Genomic DNA, 18,439 nt, shown 5'->3' on the forward strand with positions numbered 1-18,439 from the left:
ATTGAGAGGGTCCTCCTTGGCATATGTGACTGCAAGGGCCCACCTTTGGGGGTGGGGGCCAATTTTCAAAAAGGGGATGTAAATTGAGAAATTGCCCCAATCAGTAGTACTTATAATTTATACCCCACGTTCTTCCAGAATGGCTGTGTTTTTTAAAAATAGATATAATGAAGCCAAAACACATCACAGAGGATAAAATATAAAAACGAGAAAGGATGTTCGGGAGGGTTAGGGAGATGGATGATGCATCAAGAAGCCCTGCTGGAGACAGACTTCCTATAATGGGAGATTACAGGATCAGGAGGTTTTTAAATTGCAGGGCTGGTTGCACCCAGAATCCAGGGCCAGACTGCTAAGAAATAATTTGAAGTTAAATGTGATCTCGGTAGTCAGACGAGAGTTTGTGTCTTCGAAGGGCTCAGGGACTCTTGTATACACTGTTCCTGGATGGAGCCTCCAGCCTGCGTCGGGAGAGGCAGGTGATTCATCGCAGGGCAGGTGCTGCTGCCCCTTAAATAGGCACACGCTCTTGGCTCAACACAGACCTGTCACTGCTTTCCAGTCCTGTGTGTATACACGTCAGTTAAGGGTACATGCGGCAAGAGGTGCAGGAGTTGAGAGGGGCCTCCGGTCACTGGTGAACGTGGCTGCCTTCTCATCTTCAGGGAGGTGGGGCTGGGAGCAGGATTTCCACCCCGACCACGGCGGGTCTGAGGGCAGGAGGAGGCTGAGAAAGGCCTGAGGACGGGGTGGGACCTACTGTGTAGGAAGTACCGACGACTCAGCACTTTTTAAATGGACTTTTATTGGCGTAGAGTTGATTGACAGTGTTGTGTTAGGTTTAGGTGTACAGCAGCGTGGATCAGTCATACATATAAACATACCTTTTTTTCCCCATATAAGTTATTACAAACTGAGTAGATTTTCCTGTGTTAGATGGTAGGTTCTCATTAATTCTGTTTTATGTAGTAGCGTGTATATTATTCCCACTCTCCCAATTCTTCCCTTCCCCTCAACAGGGTAACCATAAGATTGTCTTTTTTTTTTTTTTAAAGTAAGTTCATTTGTATCATTTTTCTAATTAGATTCCGCAAATAAATGGTAGCATACGGTGTCTTTCTCTGTCTGACTTATTTCACACCGTGTGATGCTCTCTAGAGCCATTCATATTGCTACCAGGTCCTCACATAGTCACTTTGACCCCTACAGTTGTGGATGTTTTTGGTTTTGGCTTTTTTTTTTTTTTTTCCCCCCGGTCTTTTTAGGGCCACACCCACAGCATATGGAGGCTCCCAGGCTAGGGGTCTAATTGGAGCTGCAGCTGCCGGCCTATGCTATCGTCACAGCAGTGCCAGATCCGAGCTGCATCTGGGACCCTCAGCACACCTCATAGCAACGCCGGATCCTTAACCCACTGAGTGAGGCCAGGGATCGAACCTGCATCCTTGTGGATCCTAGTCAGTTTCGTTTCCACTGTGCCATGATGGGGACTCCTCCTACAGTTGTTGTGTGCATTTCCTTGGGGGCCCATAGTAGCTCCCTTAGACAGATGAGGACCGAGGGGCTCTAGGAAATCAGGAAACCCTCCGTTAGTTCTTTGTCTCCCCAGCAGAAACCACAGTCGCCATCACAGCCTTCAAAGCCCTACCAGCATGGCTCCTGTTAGCCACTGTCCTTTGCGCTCCGCCGTCCCTCCAGCGAGCGTGGACACCTTGGCCTTAGGGCCTTGGCCAGGCCCCCGGTGTGCCTGGAACCCAGCTCCCCAGCATCTGCCAGTCAGCTCCTCCTGTCCTTCATGTTTTCACTTAGGCGGCTTTCTTAGTGGAGACTTGCTTTGTCCCCTCCGTGTCCCAGCACCTCCTTTGGCCCTGGGCCACACTGATTTCCCTTCTGCTGTTCTCGTTGTTCCGTTTTCCCACAGTGCTTCTCATCGTCTACAATTGTATGTTACCTAACTCACTGATGCTGCTTTTTATCGTCTTTCCCTCCCCACACACCCCAGCTGGAACGGCAGCCCCAAGAGCAGGCACATTTGTCTGTTTTGCATCCTGATTTATCCAGGAACCCCGGAAGGCTCATAATAGATGCACAGGGAACACGAGGGGAATGAGTGAAGGGCCTTTGCTGAAATCACAGAACTGCATTCCGGCCTCGGGGCAGAGGCCGTCCGGGCGAAATGAAGTGAGAGAGGTTGACCTGGCTCAGTTGGGGAGTGTCCTGGGTGCCAGTGTGGGCTTTATCTGCCATGCCATCGCGTCGTGAGGACTCCAGACCGTCTGAATAAACAAACTGGGACGTGGGGACCCCGTGGCAAAATTGGGATGGCCTTTCTGTGTATTGAATTTTCCACCGGCCCGTGTTTAGTCCTCTGACACAGCGAGAATCACGCCCACAGGCGTTTTTATTCCTGTGTTCAGCCCCCGCGTTTTGAAGACAACACGGATTTTGTTCACGTAAGTGTGCAGCACACTTGTGTGGCCTCTTGGACCTCACCCACCCCTGCCTGACCTGGGGTGTGGATCACGCTCACGCGTCAGAAACCAGCCGATAAAAGGTACACACGGCGGTTGCAGGGAAGTACATCTTCCGTGATGGCCTGCCTTCTCTTTCCTCTTTTCTGTGCCAAATGTTTCAAGTGAATCTATCCTGTTTATTCAGGCAGAGCTTACACATTTTAATAACAACTTCATCAGGACAATGAAGGAAGAACAGTTCTTTCCATTGTTATTAAATGACAATACTATTTTCGAGGCACCCCTTGAGGTGAGATGGACCTGATGTTCATTCTCCTCTGTCGTGTTTACTTGGCTGCCTTGTTATCTTGAGTCTGTTCACAGGATGCTGGGCAGATGCCATTGATGTCCTTGTTATTTTTTCAGCAAAGAGGGTTGAAAATACGCATGTGAGAGTTGCCTGTGGACTGTAATATACATCTACACCTTACCCCTTCCTTTTATGAGTAAGAGTGGTAGGAGGTGGTGGACATGTGTATAGGTTTTCAATCATTAACGTTTTCATGTATATGCAAGCTGAAATTTGCTGCAGAGAGAAGTCTGGTAACGGCCAAAATACCTATGAAAGAAAACGGTCCTTCAGAAATGCTGCTAGATCTCAAGCTAGTTATGAAATTGACACTGAGAATTATTTCTGTCCGAGGGGATGGAAGATGGATTTTGAAGAGCCATAGTCTCCATGTAGAAGATGCCAGAAACACAGGCATTATCCTTAACACCTCCCTCTCCTTCACCCCTGCCTCCACCCCTTCACCATATCCAGGCATCACGGAAAATGTCAGTTTTACTTCTAAATACTCTCAAGTCCATCTGCTTCTAGGCGATGTTTCAGTTTGAGACACAGATCTTGTCCGCATGACCAAAGCTCCTTCCTCTGAGCTGCTGTGGATCTACTCTGACCTCTCTGGAGTCTTTTCTGCCACACAGATCGTTTTTCCAAAGCCCAAGAATGAAAAAGACCTGCCTTCTCACCCCGCCCCAGCCTACTACCTACAGACGCCCTTGAAGTGGCGTAGGGCCTCTCTTGGGGTGATGACTGAATTCCTTGATGAGGCTTACGAGGCTCTTGCAGGGCCGTTCCTGCTTGCACCTCTCACTGCAAACCTGCCCCATTGTCTGTGCACCAGCGATTCCTTTTACTTGCTGTGCTTCTCTCAGCGCAGGGAGAGCCTCCCTGGACTTTTCACTGAGCACAGAAACTGTATCTGTTTTCTTACCTCCGTTTATCCCAAGACAAAAACAGTGCCTGGCGCGAAGTAGGAACTCAAGAGTATTTATTGAAGGTGGTGGGTAGATGGATGAATGGCTTCTTGAAGCATCCGTTTTTGCACCAGTTAGAATGGAGCACTGGTCCATTTCTAATGTGTTGGAGACGCAGCTAGGACAAAAACAACAGAGGGAGGAAGAGATTTTCTACTCGTGGGTCTCCAAGGAAAGGGGGCAGATGTGTGTCTCCTGGCTTGGTCACATCCTAGGGCCATTTTCCTCTCTAGCTTTACCTCAGGCTCAGCTCTGATGGCTCTTGTCCTGCCATGCGTGGCAGGCTTCCATAATCTCACCACTCACTCCCTAAGGCCATTCTCTCTCTCAGTCAGGAAAACGTACCTTGACCTTGAATGCCTAGAAATGAAAGGAGCAAGGTTTAGTCTTAGGATATAAGTTTCAGTATGAATCTCCATATCTTATTTGGCTGGACAAACAATTTATACGCATTAGCCAAGTGCTATAATAGTTTTGACCTTGGACTGAGGCGTCAGGTTTCCTGAGCAGCCCAGACACCTACAGAATCTTGGGAGACTTAATTCTAAGTCTCAGTTTCCTTATCAATGGAATGGGGATAATACTGCTACTGCAAGGGATTGCTATGGGAGACTTAGACCAACAGTGTCCAATAATGATATAGTGCTGTCCACTTATATCATTTAAATGTTCCAGGACCTGTGTGTGTGTGTGTATTTATTTATATACATATATATTTTTTGTCTTTTTTTTTAGGGCCACACCCAAGGCATATGGAGGTTCCCAGGCTAGGGGTTGAATTTGAGCTGCAGCTGCCGGCCTACACCACAGCCACAGCAATGCCAGATCTGAGCTGTGTCTGATCTACACCGCAGCTCACAGCAGCGCTCGAGTCTTAACCCACTGAGTGAGGTCAGGGATCGTACCCCTGTCCTCATGGATACTAGTCAGATTTGTTTCCACTGAGCCACGACAGGAACTCCCCAGGACCTGTATATCTTAAAATATGCATAAAATGCCTAATGCCTTCAACACAGGGACATATAGCCATTATTTTGTAGCTTTAGATGGAGTATAATCTATAAAAAAAATTGAATCATTATATTGTACACTTGAAACTAATATTGTAAACCAACTATAATTCTATAAATATGTGAAGTAAGTGAATTAATTTTAATGTATTTAACCCAGTGTAGCCAAAATATTATTTCAACATGTGATCAAAAATAAAGCAACTAGGAATTCCCGTTGTGAATCAGCGGTAACAAACCCGACTAGTATCCATGAGGAATCGGGTTCAATCCCTGGCCTTGGTAAGTGGGTTAGGATCCAGCGTTGCCATGAGCTGTGGTGTAGGTCACAGACACAGCTTGAATCCTGCATTGCAGTGGCTGTGCTTGTAAACTGGCAGCTGCAGCTCCCATTGGACCCCTAGCCTGGGAACCTCCTTGGGCCGCAGGTGCGGCCCTAAAAAGCCAAAAATAAAAAACAAAACAACTGTGAAACAGATATTACTCAGCCATAAAAAAAGAATGAAGTAATGCTATTTGCAGCAACATGAATGGACCTAGAGATTATCATCTGAGTGAAATAAGTCAGAGAAAGATAAATATACGATATCACTCATATGTAGAATCTAAAAAAAATGACAAGTGAACTTGTTTATGAAACAGAAATAGACTCTCAGACATAGAAAACAAACTTAGGGTTACCCAAGGGGAAAGGGGGGGTGAGAGGGATAAATTAGGACTTTGGGATTAACAGATGCATATCACTGTATACAAAATAGATAAGCCACAGGCACCTACTGTATAGCAAAGGGCACTATACCCAGTATCTTGCAATAACCTATAATGGAAAAGAATATGTATTCGTGTGTGTGTGTGTATAACTAAATCACTTTGCTACACAACATTGTCAATTATACTTCAATTAAAAATAAGCACCTGTTAAAAAATCAACAACTCTGAAGGAGATCTTTTACTTTCTTTATATTAAGTCTTTAAAATCCACTGTGTATTTTACACCTACTAGCACGTCTCCATTGGAACTAACCACGTTTCAAGTGCCTAATAGTTCGGGGCTACTATATTAGGCAGTGCCGTTTTAGCTCATTCACACAAAACACAGTACCTAGCACGGTACTTGGTTCATAGATAGCATTCGATAAATGTTGGCAAAATTACCATTCATTTTAAAACATCAAAAAGCGGGTGGACAAACATTTGTCTGCCTGTTGGCATATATCGCCACATGGGAAGATGCCTCAGATCTGGTTTCATTTCTGTTTCAAAGGAGTAGGGAACTGACTTGAATGGGCTTGGTGGTTCCCTGTAAGGTGGCCTCTGGGTTTCAAAATAAGTTTAGTTGAGGAGGTTTATAATGGCCTCCTCTTAGGGAGGTGGGAGAGGGGAAACTCAGCGTGCTTCAAGTGCTGCGTGCCTGTCTCTGTTTCTTGGCTTTTCTCTGTTTAATTATCTGGAGCTGGAACAACTTGATTTTAAAACAAAACATATGGGCTGCGAGTAATGGGGAGGACGTTTGCTGGTGATGGAGTGCCAAAGGCATGTGCAAGCGGGGGCCCCCGGCCCCGCACCCCTAGCTTGGTGATCGATTGCTTTCCTTGACTTGGCATTCAGCATGCTTCCTCCAAACTCCCAAACTTTTGTTTGGAAAGTCACAGTTAAGGCAGAAAATATTGGAGCAAGATTATAAAGGGAATCTGGAGTTGTCTTCGGGTCCTGATTTTTTTTTTTCCTCTCTCTCTCTCCTTGGTCTCCAGTCAGTTTATATGACTCAGGAAAGAAAACGCTTTTTCAAAGTGCCAGGAAGAGTGAGGAGAACTTTCTCCCTAGAAAGCTGACCCACCACTGAATTTCTCTGTTTTCTACTTTAATCCATTGCTGACCCACCCCAGCACGGAACATGTCTGCCTTACTGCCAGTTCTTAATATGCAGGCAAGGTTTTCATGGCTTTTTTACCTCCTCATCTTGCCTTTGCTTCCCGGGGCGGGAGTGTAGGATGTCTTTGTCAGATGCCATATCATCGCAACCTGGGTGCCTCAACTTTTCTGTCCCACGGCAGAAAGAGGGCTTCATCAGACTGGTAAGAACCGTACGCTGTTCCCTTCATGGCACAGGGATTAACAAACCCAGCTAGTATCCATGAGGACGCAGGTTTGATCCCTGGCCTCGCTCGGTGGGTTAAAGATCTGGCCCTGCCCGGAGCTGTGGTGTGGGTCGCAGACACGGCTCAGATCCGGCGTTGCTGTGGCTCTGGCGAAGGCCGGCAGCTGTAGCTCTGACTCAGCCCCTGGCCTGGGAGCCTCCATATGCTGCGGGTGTGGCCCTCAAAAGAAAAAAAAAACATGCATGTTGATGTTAGATGCATCTTGCCTCACTTCTCTGCCTCTCCATTTGGACACGGTGTGCCTCTGAGCAAGTCAAACTCTCTCAGCCTCATTTTTGCTCATTCTTAAACTGGAGTTAATAATAGTGTCTCTTTCAGAGTGAAATTTTCAGAACGCTTAAGAGAGACACTGCATACAAAGCACTGAGCCTGGTGCCTGGCCGGCAGTGAAGAGCCATAAATGTTAATGACGAGGCAGTCACCTGTGCCCCCTCTTCAGCAGCAAGAGGGACGGGGACCACAATGTGTCACCACATCTTACGCTTTGCTTGGGGTGACCCCGTGATTAAATACTGCTTTGGGGACATGACCAGACACATGTCCACAAAGAGCTTTAGCCTCAGAAAACCATGCATTTCACGGGGCCGAGTTTGATGTCCGTGTGGATGACGTCAGGCATTCTGTGAGTTCTAGGTCTGATGGGCTCCTGTGTGTGTGTGTGTCCCCTGTCACCCTACCGTGCCTGGGACCTATGTGTATGAGGGTGACAGGCCGGATAGCCTTATTTTTGGATTACACAGTCCCCCAAACCTTTTGACTCCTTTGGGGGACTGGTGCATTTGTGCATTGGTTTTGCATCAGAATTGGAGAGCGAGATAGCATTCTGGCCAGGGCAGTGGAGGGACTGACCGTGGTGGGTTTGCGTTGGGATGTTGAAAACAAATTTCTCGAAGCACTTTCCAGACCTCCGAGCAAGGGTAAGAAGAAAGGAGTTCTCGGTTTTCATTACATCAAGGACGCACGGAACCTTTTCCGTGTAGGGGCTCAGAATGCATTGCGTGCAGTCTCTCCCCAGCATCAGAAAATCATCGGAGGATTTGGGAAGTTGTGCTCTCAAAAAACACCACCAGCTTCTCAGGGCCATCAGCCCTTTGTGTGTTTTTCAGTTCCTTCGTTCCCCTCTGCTCCTGCTGTTTCCCAGCCCATTTCAGATTTATTAGCAGTTGCCTACAAGCGTCCGTAACTCCCTGCCGAGGATGGCAGAGACCTCGCCAGGTGGACCCTTCTCAGATGTCCCTGAAACTGGAGAGAATAACCACCCTCACCCTTGTTTGCTCGGTGCCCCGCTTCTCAGCAGCCAGCTTCCCTGACATTTAACTTAATCAAGATGTTAGTCAAATAAACAGCGTGCGCCGCTGCCCCCGGAGGGAACGTGCTGCCACCCGCCCGGGCTCTCTTCACTTTGGCGTTTGGAGGGGAAACTCAGGGTTGCTCTTAACTAAGGTGTGTCTTTCCTCACGGCCAGTTACACCCAGTCCTGATCCCTGAACTCTTAATGAGTGGACAGCCCTGTGCAATGGGTCACAAGACCCGGGATACTCTGGTTATACAACACGCTTTTGTAGGTACAATCCAGGAAAAAAAGCAATTGAACGATGAGATGCCATCACTTTTAAGACCCATCCCAATTTCAGAAATGTTAAAATATGGTGGGAAATGTGTATCCTAACACACATGGAATACAGTGAGATCTCATCAAAGTGGACCGTCCACCTGGTTACCGACTGCTCCCCCCCACCCCCACTCAATGCAGCTGACGGATGACTGAGGGGGTCTGTGTGTGCTTCCACCCCATCGCGGGTGTCAGCTGTGTGCTCTCTGAGGGATGCATGAAGTGACGGTGCTGAGTTGAGACCAGGCCAAGTTGTGGAGCCCTCCCAACTATAATCTTAAGACATGGAAGTTTCTGGCAAACAGAAGAATTTAGACATTTTCATCTTAGGATGACCTTGAACTTGATAAGATTCATGTTCCCTTTTGAAGGTGTGATAAAGAGCTTGCTGAGGCTTCAGGGGCTTCTGCACGCCCTCCCTGCCCCAGCCCATTCCTGATGGCATGATGGTGAGGGGACTGTCACCAGCTCTTCTAAATTGATGCCCCGAGTTATCCATTTTCTAATGAACGCCATGCTCAGATTTATGGGGACACTTACTGTTTCCTCTCCTATCCGAAAAGACAGCATTAAACATTATTGATGACTTTAATTTCACTCGAGATTCTCCGTAATTATTATGCTTCATAAGCTGGATGACTTCTAAGCAGGTGTCCCCAACGCTTCTTAATGCTGCAATGACTTTCATCAAGGGGCGATGGTATTTCTTTGCCTGTTAAGGACCGCGAGTCAGATTTGAGAGAAAACTGTTTCTCATCAGGTAAAGCAATGAGGGCATTGATGGAGAGTTTTGTTTTTTTTTTTTTTGGACCAGCGAAAACATGGCATTTACCCTCATACTTACACTGCTTTCTCCCTTTCTTGCAGTTTTTGGGAATAGCATTTCTTGGAATCGGACTGTGGGCGTGGAATGAAAAAGTAAGTTCAACATCATTAAAATGCACACATTTCAGTTGGTTGCCCACATTATCCACTGTCTCTTTTTCCCATTGACAACTGCCGAGTGTATGAAAGCATGGCGCTTGAATGAAAACATATTCTTGGAAGAGCGTGTCACCGTTGAAGGATTCTTGAGGAATGGAGCCTAAATTGGCCACTGCACCAAAATAATTACGGAAAGAACAAAACGTGTGTATAACGAGAGACTGTGGGTTGGAATTTTATCAGTTGGCTGGAAAGACATGTTCCCATAGACATTTCCTCACTCGGGCACAAGAATTTTAGTAATTTATAAATAACACTAAAGTACCTGTAGCCTTTTTTCTCTTTTACTTTTTAAAAATAGTCCTTTAGACGATTACTCAGGCCATTAGAAATGCTATTTTCATGTGAGCATTGTGTGCTAAATGGTTAGCATGTGGTATGTATGAAAGAAGCTAGTTATGATTCATGTTCAAACATTAGATAAACTCCTCATGAATGCCCAAGAAGGTGCACACTGGTCTGCCAGTCGAAAGTGTGAAGGAATAATCAGAATTTGTTATTAAATACATCATTGGGAGTTCCCTTCGTGGTGCAGTGGAAACGAATCTGACTGGGAACCATGAGGTTGCAGGTTCGATCCCTGGCCTCACTCAGTGGGTTAAGGATCCAGTGTTGCCGTGAGCTGTGGTGTAGGTTGCAGATGCGTCTCGGATCTGGTGTTGCTGTGGCGTAGGCCGGCAGGTGCAGCTTCAATTAGACCCCTAGCCTGGGAACCTCCATATGCCGCGGGTGCAGCCCTAAAAAGACAAAAACAAAAAGCAAATAGATCATTGTACAAGGAAAAATCTGGAATTATGGAGAAGGCTACAGTGAAGAGGGAGTGTTCCGGGTAGTTTATTCTGTGAGTAACATACTGAGGACAGCATCACCCTGTGTCTTTGCCTCCATGCTTTTTGTTGTTGTTGTTTTTTGGTGGTTTTAGGGCTGCACCCGAGGCACATGGAAGTTCCTAGGCTAGGGGTCAAATCGGAGCCATAGCTGCTGGCCCACCCCACAGCCAGAACAACACGGGATCCAAGTTGTGTCTTTGATCTACACCACAGCTCATGGCAATACTGGATCCTTAACCCACTGAGCAAGGCCAGGTATCGAACCTGCATCCTCATGGATACTAGTCAGATTTGTTTCTGCTGAGCTATGACAGGAACTCCCCCCGCCATGCTTTCAATTTTTTCTCTGCAACTTCTACTGAGGCCAAGCACTGGAATTCAGAAATAAACATGAACTCCCTTTCTCTTCTTTGGAAGTGAAATTATTGGCAGCATTTCATCTGTTCTGGCATTTGGCTACCCACTAAAGCTTTATTACCTCCCACCTGTGACAGCGAGGGGATGGATGGATTGCTTAAAAGTTGTCATCTAAGCTTAGCTGAAGTTCTCCCAGAAGACTGTTCTCTTCTCAGTGTTGATATTTTACCCTCTGAGCTTGACCAGGGCCTGAACTGTTAGGTGCATTAGGAAAGGAGAGAGAAACTAAGAAAGTCCAGCAAGCAAAAGCCCCTCAGACGCAGGAACAAATTGCCACAGATAAAACAATGTTTAGCTAGACTGCCTCAAATAAAACTTAAAGTAAATCCAGAGTTTTGAAATCGAACCCCCCTCTGTTTCTTCACAGAATGCTTCTACAGAATGTGAAATGTTTTGCAGAAAATAAACCATCTTCCAGCAACCTTATGAGGACGGGCAGTGATTATACATAAAGGGGGACAACGAAGTTCCCCAAACAGAGACAATTTTATCTCTGGGCATTTTTCTGTTGAATCTGCTGGTCTTCTTTGGGGTGATGCTTAGCTTCTGCCTCAGTCCCCTTGTAAGCCTGGAGATTTGTATTGGTGAAATCTCAGAAATTCCGCTTTCCGAAGCCTTCTGTTTGGCTCAGTGCCAGATTATACAGCTTTTTATAACCCTCTTTTAATCAGTCCGTTTCTCTCTGCTTTGAAAGCAGATGCTGGAAGGCATTATATGAACTAATTGTCTGTTCTAGCAATAAATAGACAATTCATTGTTTGGAAGGTTTTTTTTTTTTTTTTCCCCTCTGCAAAGTATAATTATCCTTTTGTTTCATCAGTTGCCCCAGATGTCTCTTCTCTGATAAAAATCACCAAATTCTAAACCCAGCAGTGTCATCCAAGTATCAGAGCGAGGGGTTGATGCGGTCTTTAGGGACAGATTAAAAGGAAAAAAAAAAAAAAAAAAAAAGAGAGGGACTTCCCTCCTTTGTCAGGGCCAGGATCAGCAAATGGAAAGTTTTCTCCGGAGAGCTGAAGTCACTTGGCTAAGGTTACCCAGCTACTGTGCAGCACAGCTCTGCGAGCTGGGACCCAGCAGAGGAAGTAGGGGTAAAGGATACACAGCCACCCAGTGTGGTGCACCCAGCTGTGTGTCTGGGCCCTGGGCCTGGGGATGAGGAGGTAGCAGTGGATGCTGCAGAGACCCTGCCCCCCGGGCCTGCGTTCTCATGAGGACTTTGGCAGTAAGCAATGCACTAGCCAGGACTACATATGCAAGTGTGGGTGGGTGCTGCTGGGAGAGTGTAGGGTAAGGGCTAGGAAGGGGGGGAAAGGTTTCTTTTATTTTTCATTTTTGCGTGTGTGTCTTTTTGCCATTTCTAGGGCCGCTCCTGCGGCATAAGGAGGTTCCCAGGCGAGGGGTCTCATCGGAGCTGTAGCTGCCAGTCTATGCCACAGCAATGCGGGATCCGAGCTGCGTCTGTAACCTATACCCCAGCTCACGGCAACGCCGGATCCTTAACCCACTGAGCGAGGCCAGGGATCGAACCCTCAACCTCATTGTTCCTAGTTGGATTCGTGAACCACTGCGCCAGGACGGGAACCCCCCAGGAAAGGTCTCTTGTAGATTGAGTAGTTGAGGACAGCCTCCCTGAGGAGGGGCCCTGGGCCAGAGACCTGGATAAAGTGGGAGGGTTCTGCAGAGCAGCCGGGGAGTGGCGTTCCAGGCAGAGGGAACAGTGAGCACGATGGCCCTCAGTCCGGGACCAAGCAATTGCGAGGAACAGGAAGAAAGCCTGTAGGACTGGAGGGATGGATACCAGAGCAGGAAGTAGGGACTGTGGCAAGAGAGGCAGGCAGGGTCCTGCAGAAGTTGGGTAGGAGGAGGTCACCAGGGCATTTTGAACGGGAGCCTCCTGATCTGGCATTTTTTTTAAAAAAATCACTCTGGTTGCTGTGTGGGGAAAAAAAAAAAACAAACAACAAAAAAACCCTCACAGCTCTGGGGCTGAAAAGATCTGAGTTCAAACACTGACTCCTCCATTTATGATCAGTGTGACTTTGTGCAGCCCCGTTACCTTCTCTGAGATACCCTTTCTTCGTTGATGCATTGGGCACACAAATGCCATCTCATGGGCTTGCTGCGTGGATGAAATGAGAGGGCTTCCAGCGCAGGGCCTGGTGTAAGGTACATGCTGCACTACTGTAGTCTGGGGATGAGAGCGGAATGGTGGCTTCGAAAGCTGCCTCAAATTTCAGGAGAGTTCCAGGCTCTGATCCATGGACCCAAGAATTGGCTTCATTATTTGTTGTTTGTTTGTTTGTTGGGTTTTTTGTTTTGTTTTGTTTTGTTTGTTTGTTTTTGCTTTTTAGGATTGCACCTGCGGCATGTGAAAATTCCCAGGACAAGGATTGAGTCGGAGCTATAGCTGCTAGCCTGCGCCACAGCCACAGCAACTCGGGATCCGAGCTGAGTCTGTGACCTACACCACAGCTCATGGCGGACACCGGATCCTTAGTCTACTGAGTAAGGCCGGGGATCAAACCTGCATCCTCACGGATACCAGTTGGATTTGTTTCTGCTGCACCACAACGGGAACTCTAGGCGTCTCTTAAGGAGGCTGTGATGTGTTGTTGATTGACCTGGTAACTGCATAGGCTGCTCTGTTGAAGCCCTCTGGGTTAACTTCTCGTCTGGACCAGGCTGACGTTCTGAGGTGAACCATAGCCAGACAAGGGTGATGGGTCACACGCACCTGCTGGGGCCTTACCATCAGCCCACCACGGATCAGTAAATCCCCCCAACAGAGATGTGACATTTCCTTGAAAAGAAGCCTGGAGGGTAAATCCCCAAACTGGGTCACAGCTGAAAGGATCTGATTTCCTTAATAGATGGGGACTTTACACGTTTTTATGTGTGAGCCCAGAAACACTGGAGGCAGAAATTATTACCCTCATACTTATTTCACGCAGGTTGAGCTTTAAACCTAGACTGATTTGACAGTTGAATATTTGACATAATAATTAAATAACTTATTTTCTCTAAATTCCAAACCAACTGTCAAGATACAAATGATGAGTGTCTCCGGGGGAAACTGGTTTGTGTGCGGGTTTCCAGAAATCATAGGATCTGCTGTTTCAAAAGGAACATTGACAGTCAGCATGAATCCCCTCTCCTGCAGGCTGGGCAATGTCTAGCCATAATCAACTCATTCATTCAAAGAACTTGTATTGGGCACATAACGTGGGACTCTGGGCATGTAATTCTTCAGGGAATTTATATTCCAGGAAAGGTGTGCCTATATACATAAAATATACATGTATATACACATAATACATTGTAATATGCTAATTTGGAGCATATGTAAGGTTTTTTTAAAAAACAATTCCTTTGGCAATGTACTCACCACTTGGCTGTCTCTGAGTCTCTCTTACTGTTAGAAAGATGTTGCACTATCAAATTAGAATCATGTCCTACTTAATTTCATTCACTGATGGTGGGTCTACCCTGTTGGATATCACAGCAAGCCCTTCTCCATAATAGTCCTGGGGGTATCCAGGGTTTGATTCCTTCTGAGTTTCCAGGCTAAACATTGGATCCTCCCTGGGTCCCTTCTCTGCCTTAGTCTTGCTCCTCTCCCCTCCTTCTAGTGTGTCTGCTGTACCAGGGAGAGGGTGCTTTAGGGGCCGTAGAGGGTATGGCTGGACCATTTCCCTTCTCTCCTGCCTGCTGATCCTGCAGCTTGAGATGACACAGTTAATTGCCGAGAGTCCCAAATTGGTCTCAGATCCAGCACAGTTCACTTCCTCCACCTCACATCTGGCTGATTTTCAGAGTCAAGTGCAAGAGTCCGCATGGACCCAGGTCTATTCCACCTGCCTCTCCACCTGCTGACATTGCTTTGGAGCCCGCAGCTGTTAGCCAGCCCACTCCCCATTCCACTCAGCTGGATTTTAACTGTACTTTTGATCAGCCTCTTTTCTCAGTTCCTACTCTAGCTCGGACCTTCCTTTAGCTCTTGCCCCCCTGCCACCAGGGAAGCTCTGATTCGGTAGGTCTGGGGTGGACCCTGGGAGGCTCGATTTTAGCAAGCTTCTTACATTGTTTTGATTGCAGTCAGGTGTAGGTACCACTGATCGAAGCCACTGACATGGTGAGCAGGCCAAGGACAGAGCCCAATGACACGTCGCTAGAAATTTCCTTTGGGGTGGACACTCATTCACTTATGTGTGCCCTTGGGTGTCGTCAGTCACAGAATTTCTAATCCATCTACTTGTCATTACATTGGACTCTCTCTCCGCATCTCATCTTTGTCTCTGGATAAACCAGTCTAGGCCTCACCTGAACCTGGCACTATTCCTGTTCACTCCTATTGAACCCATGCTGGGTCCTGGAGCGCATCATTTTCTTAGCCAGTTTACCCAGTAACCTTTATCAGTAAAGCATGGACTTGACTGTGTGGTTCCTTTAAGGTGTGGTTTATCATTCCTGTCTTCTAGGAGCACTTTCCTCAGTGGGCTTCTAAGATAACACATCCTCCTGGGTTTCCTACCTCATGAGCGCTGCCTTCTTATGCCCCTTTGCAGGGTCCAGCGTGCCTCTTGGACCTTTGGATTTTGGAGTGCCCCTGGCTTGGTCCTGAGACACCTGCCTCCCCCCACCCCCCTCTCTCTTCACTCAAGCTCCAGGAGCTGTCATCCAGACTTGGGCTTTAAGCACCATCTGTCACTGATGACTTCCAAGTTCAGGCCTTTGGTCCTGACCTCTTCTGAACTTGGACTCATCATAGCCAGAGGCCTACCTGGCGTCTCTGCTTAAATGCCCACTGGGCTGCTGGAGCTTAAGAATCCCAAACAACACTCCTGAATTCTCCCTTCAAACCTGCTTTTCCCAATTGCCGGAAAAGGCAACTCCCTCCCTTGACTCGCTTGGGTGTGGCTGGCACCCTTCTCTCTTCTTCTCATACCACATTCAGTCTCTCAGCAAATGCCATCGGTTCTACCGTGAAACTGCATTGTGATCTGGTTTCTCCACATCACCTCCACTGCTGTGCCTTGGTCTAAGCTACCACTTGCTGCCTGCTCTTCCCACGACACCTCAGGTGCACTCACTGCCCCAGGGCCTTTGCACGGCTCTTCCCCTGGCTGGTACCCTCCCCTCAGAGGTCCACGGGGGGTGCTGTCCTTTATTTCCTTGTCTCTGTTCAAATGTCACCTTTGTAGGCCTTCCTGGCCTGTTCGAAGGTGCCACTGTCACTCCACTCCCAGCCCTTTTTTCCCTTCCCCTTTGTGTTGTCATAGGATTTGTCACTTCTGTGCTAACAAGACTTTTTTTTTTCCCTCTAAATAAGGACCTTTATTTACTACACTATGTACTTAGAACATTATCTAGCACCTAGTCGATGTTCAAGGAATATTGCCCGTGTAAGAGAGGATGAGCAAAAGAAAGAGGAGAGCATTGTGTAGAGAAGTCAGTTGTCACCTGAGGTCTCTAATAAGCATTTTATGACTTCCTACAGCCTAAAAGGAAGTAAAATGTGGTTTCTAATGTGTGATACGATAGGAATGCAGTGTTAGAAACAGCACATTTCTACTGCCCATTAATTCTGGGTATGGGGGGGAAAGTGAGAATCTATATGGGATTATCTTGATTCATGGAAAAATTAGGGGTATCTGTCCTTTTCCCTTTTGCCCAGGGTTTATGCTTTTTACTTAATTCGTAGCTGGAGGTCAGAGGCGGAAGAATAGATGACTAACCATCACAAGTGAGGCGCTGCCTGCAGAGCTGTCCAGGGCAGAGGAGAGACTCGGCTTTTCTGAGGGGGAAGGGCCCTTCCCTGGTTCCCAGTGTGGGTCCCTGGTTCCCACCTCGCCTCCTGCCACCTGCTCCCAGGGCACCAGCCCCCTGGGCGGTAGGGGGTACCTGGCCCCGCTTGTCTGACCCGGAAACTCCTGGAGGGCAGGAAACTTATCTACCTCACCCCTTGATGCTCAGTTCTAGCACCGTGCCTCCTGCATCTCGGACACCCTGGTGCCTGTGACTAAATGAATGAGAATCCAGCGCCTTAGACTGAGCAATGAGATCCTACTGTACAGCACCGGGAACTGTCCCCAATCGCTTGTGATGGAACATGATGGAGGATAATGTGAGAACAAGAATGTATATATCTATGTGTGACTGGGTCACTTTGCTGTACAGCAGAAATTGACAGGACAGTGTAAATCAACTATAATTTAAAAAAAAATTTTTTTTTAAATGGATGAGAATATGCAGGAGAGCTCTGTACATTATGAAAAATCCCAGGTTGGGGAGGGGGGCCTCCCTCCTGGAGTCCCCTCTCTGGTTCGCCGTTGTCCTCCACCGCCCTGACCCACAGGGCTCTGTAGGAGCGGCTGGAAGTAGAGAGCTGGTGTGCAGCCCTGAGCCCAGCAGGCGGGTTGGGAAGGTGAAGCACTTTAGCCCCTCTTTCCTCCCTGGCTGTCTTGGGGGACAAGGATGAGCCGTTTTCCTGGACTCTTGTCCCCCTGACCACGGTCTGTAATTGTTGGTCTCACTTTTCAGAGCCCTCCACTCGCTTCCTGTCGTGATCACACCGTAGACTCACCTTGGAAAAGCCTCCCCTATTTTTCCAGGGGTGGGGGGGAAGGTGAGATTCGGTGATTCAGGCGATTCCTGGCAGAAGCCGTCAAGTTTCTGCAGCCGGAGGGAGGTGGTGGGAGGTGGGAGTGGTTCCCCAAGAATTGCAGTGGAAAAACGCACGCCTCGTCTGAGGAACTGCTTTCAGAAAACATTTCTGAGATGGTGAAATACTTCTGAAGATTTCATTTTATTGACCAAAATGTAGCGAGTTTGCATTTCTCTTACTCAACTGTCCTGGTAATCCCCTTAAGTTCTCTGTTGCAGCTGAGCAGCTGAGGATCAAACAGCTTCTGGTGCAGTACCTGAAAAGTCTGCATGTGCTCAGAGGTGCTGTAACCAGTGTGTCCAGCAGACACATGAAATATGTAGAGGGGAAAAAAAAAAAAGCAAACCTTATTTTTTCTCTTTTTGCACGTGCCTGTAAACCTTTTGCAAAGGGACTTCTCAGGACTGAGCATTCAGAGGGGTCAAAAATTGAGTGGCTTTGTCATTCACCCTGAGATAGCACTGTGCTGCTCCCATTTTGAGCTGCAAGTCCAGGCTGGATAATTATCCAAACCCCAAACTTAAATTTGCATCGAAATGTTCTCCCTTGTGCTCCATCAGCCTTGGGCCCCTGAAGAGAGGAACGAGTGAGGCCTTGGCGGCTGCTTCCTTCTGTCACCCCTCCCCAAGGCCCCAGGGGTTCCTCTGCCCACTTCCTGCAGGGGGGAGGGGGGGCAGGAGTGGAGGTGGGGCTTTGCCCTCTGGGCCTGGCAGATGGTAAAAGGGAGGATGCCGGGGTCCTTGTGAAGCTTCCCCGTGAGTCCTCTGCCTTGCAGTTTCCTTCAGCTTGCTGGGCATCCCTGTTTCAGGGGGCCGCCTGGTACCCCTGCCCCGACCTGCTGCCTTCTCAGGTCTTGTCTCACCCCCAGCTGCCTCTCCTGTGCTGCCCTCACGTTGTCTCCTGGGAATGTTCCTCCGGGGGTTGAGCCACCCCCAGCAGAACAGCCCTCCTCTGCCCCAGAGCCCTCCTGACCCCCGAGATTTCCCG

General features: G+C 47.8%; 1 protein-coding gene across 5 annotated transcripts in view; it reads left to right on the forward strand.

Annotated features, from left to right (window-relative positions):
* The window catches only part of TSPAN5 (tetraspanin 5), a 185,977-nt gene that overhangs the window by 144,840 nt on the left and 22,698 nt on the right, over positions 1–18,439 (forward strand). For 4 of the 5 annotated variants that reach the window (XM_003357070.4, XM_021101738.1, XM_021101737.1 and 1 more), the window contains exon 2: positions 9,422–9,472. In XM_003357070.4, coding sequence (XP_003357118.1) covers positions 9,422–9,472 — 51 coding nt within the window. Of the gene's footprint in view, positions 1–5,663; positions 6,859–9,421; positions 9,473–18,439 lie in introns of those variants that run through there. The other variant, XM_013989393.2, reaches the window with a different exon arrangement.

Source organism: Sus scrofa, chromosome 8 (genome assembly GCF_000003025.6).
Source record: "Sus scrofa isolate TJ Tabasco breed Duroc chromosome 8, Sscrofa11.1, whole genome shotgun sequence".
Classification (NCBI taxonomy): Eukaryota; Metazoa; Chordata; class Mammalia; order Artiodactyla; family Suidae; genus Sus; species Sus scrofa.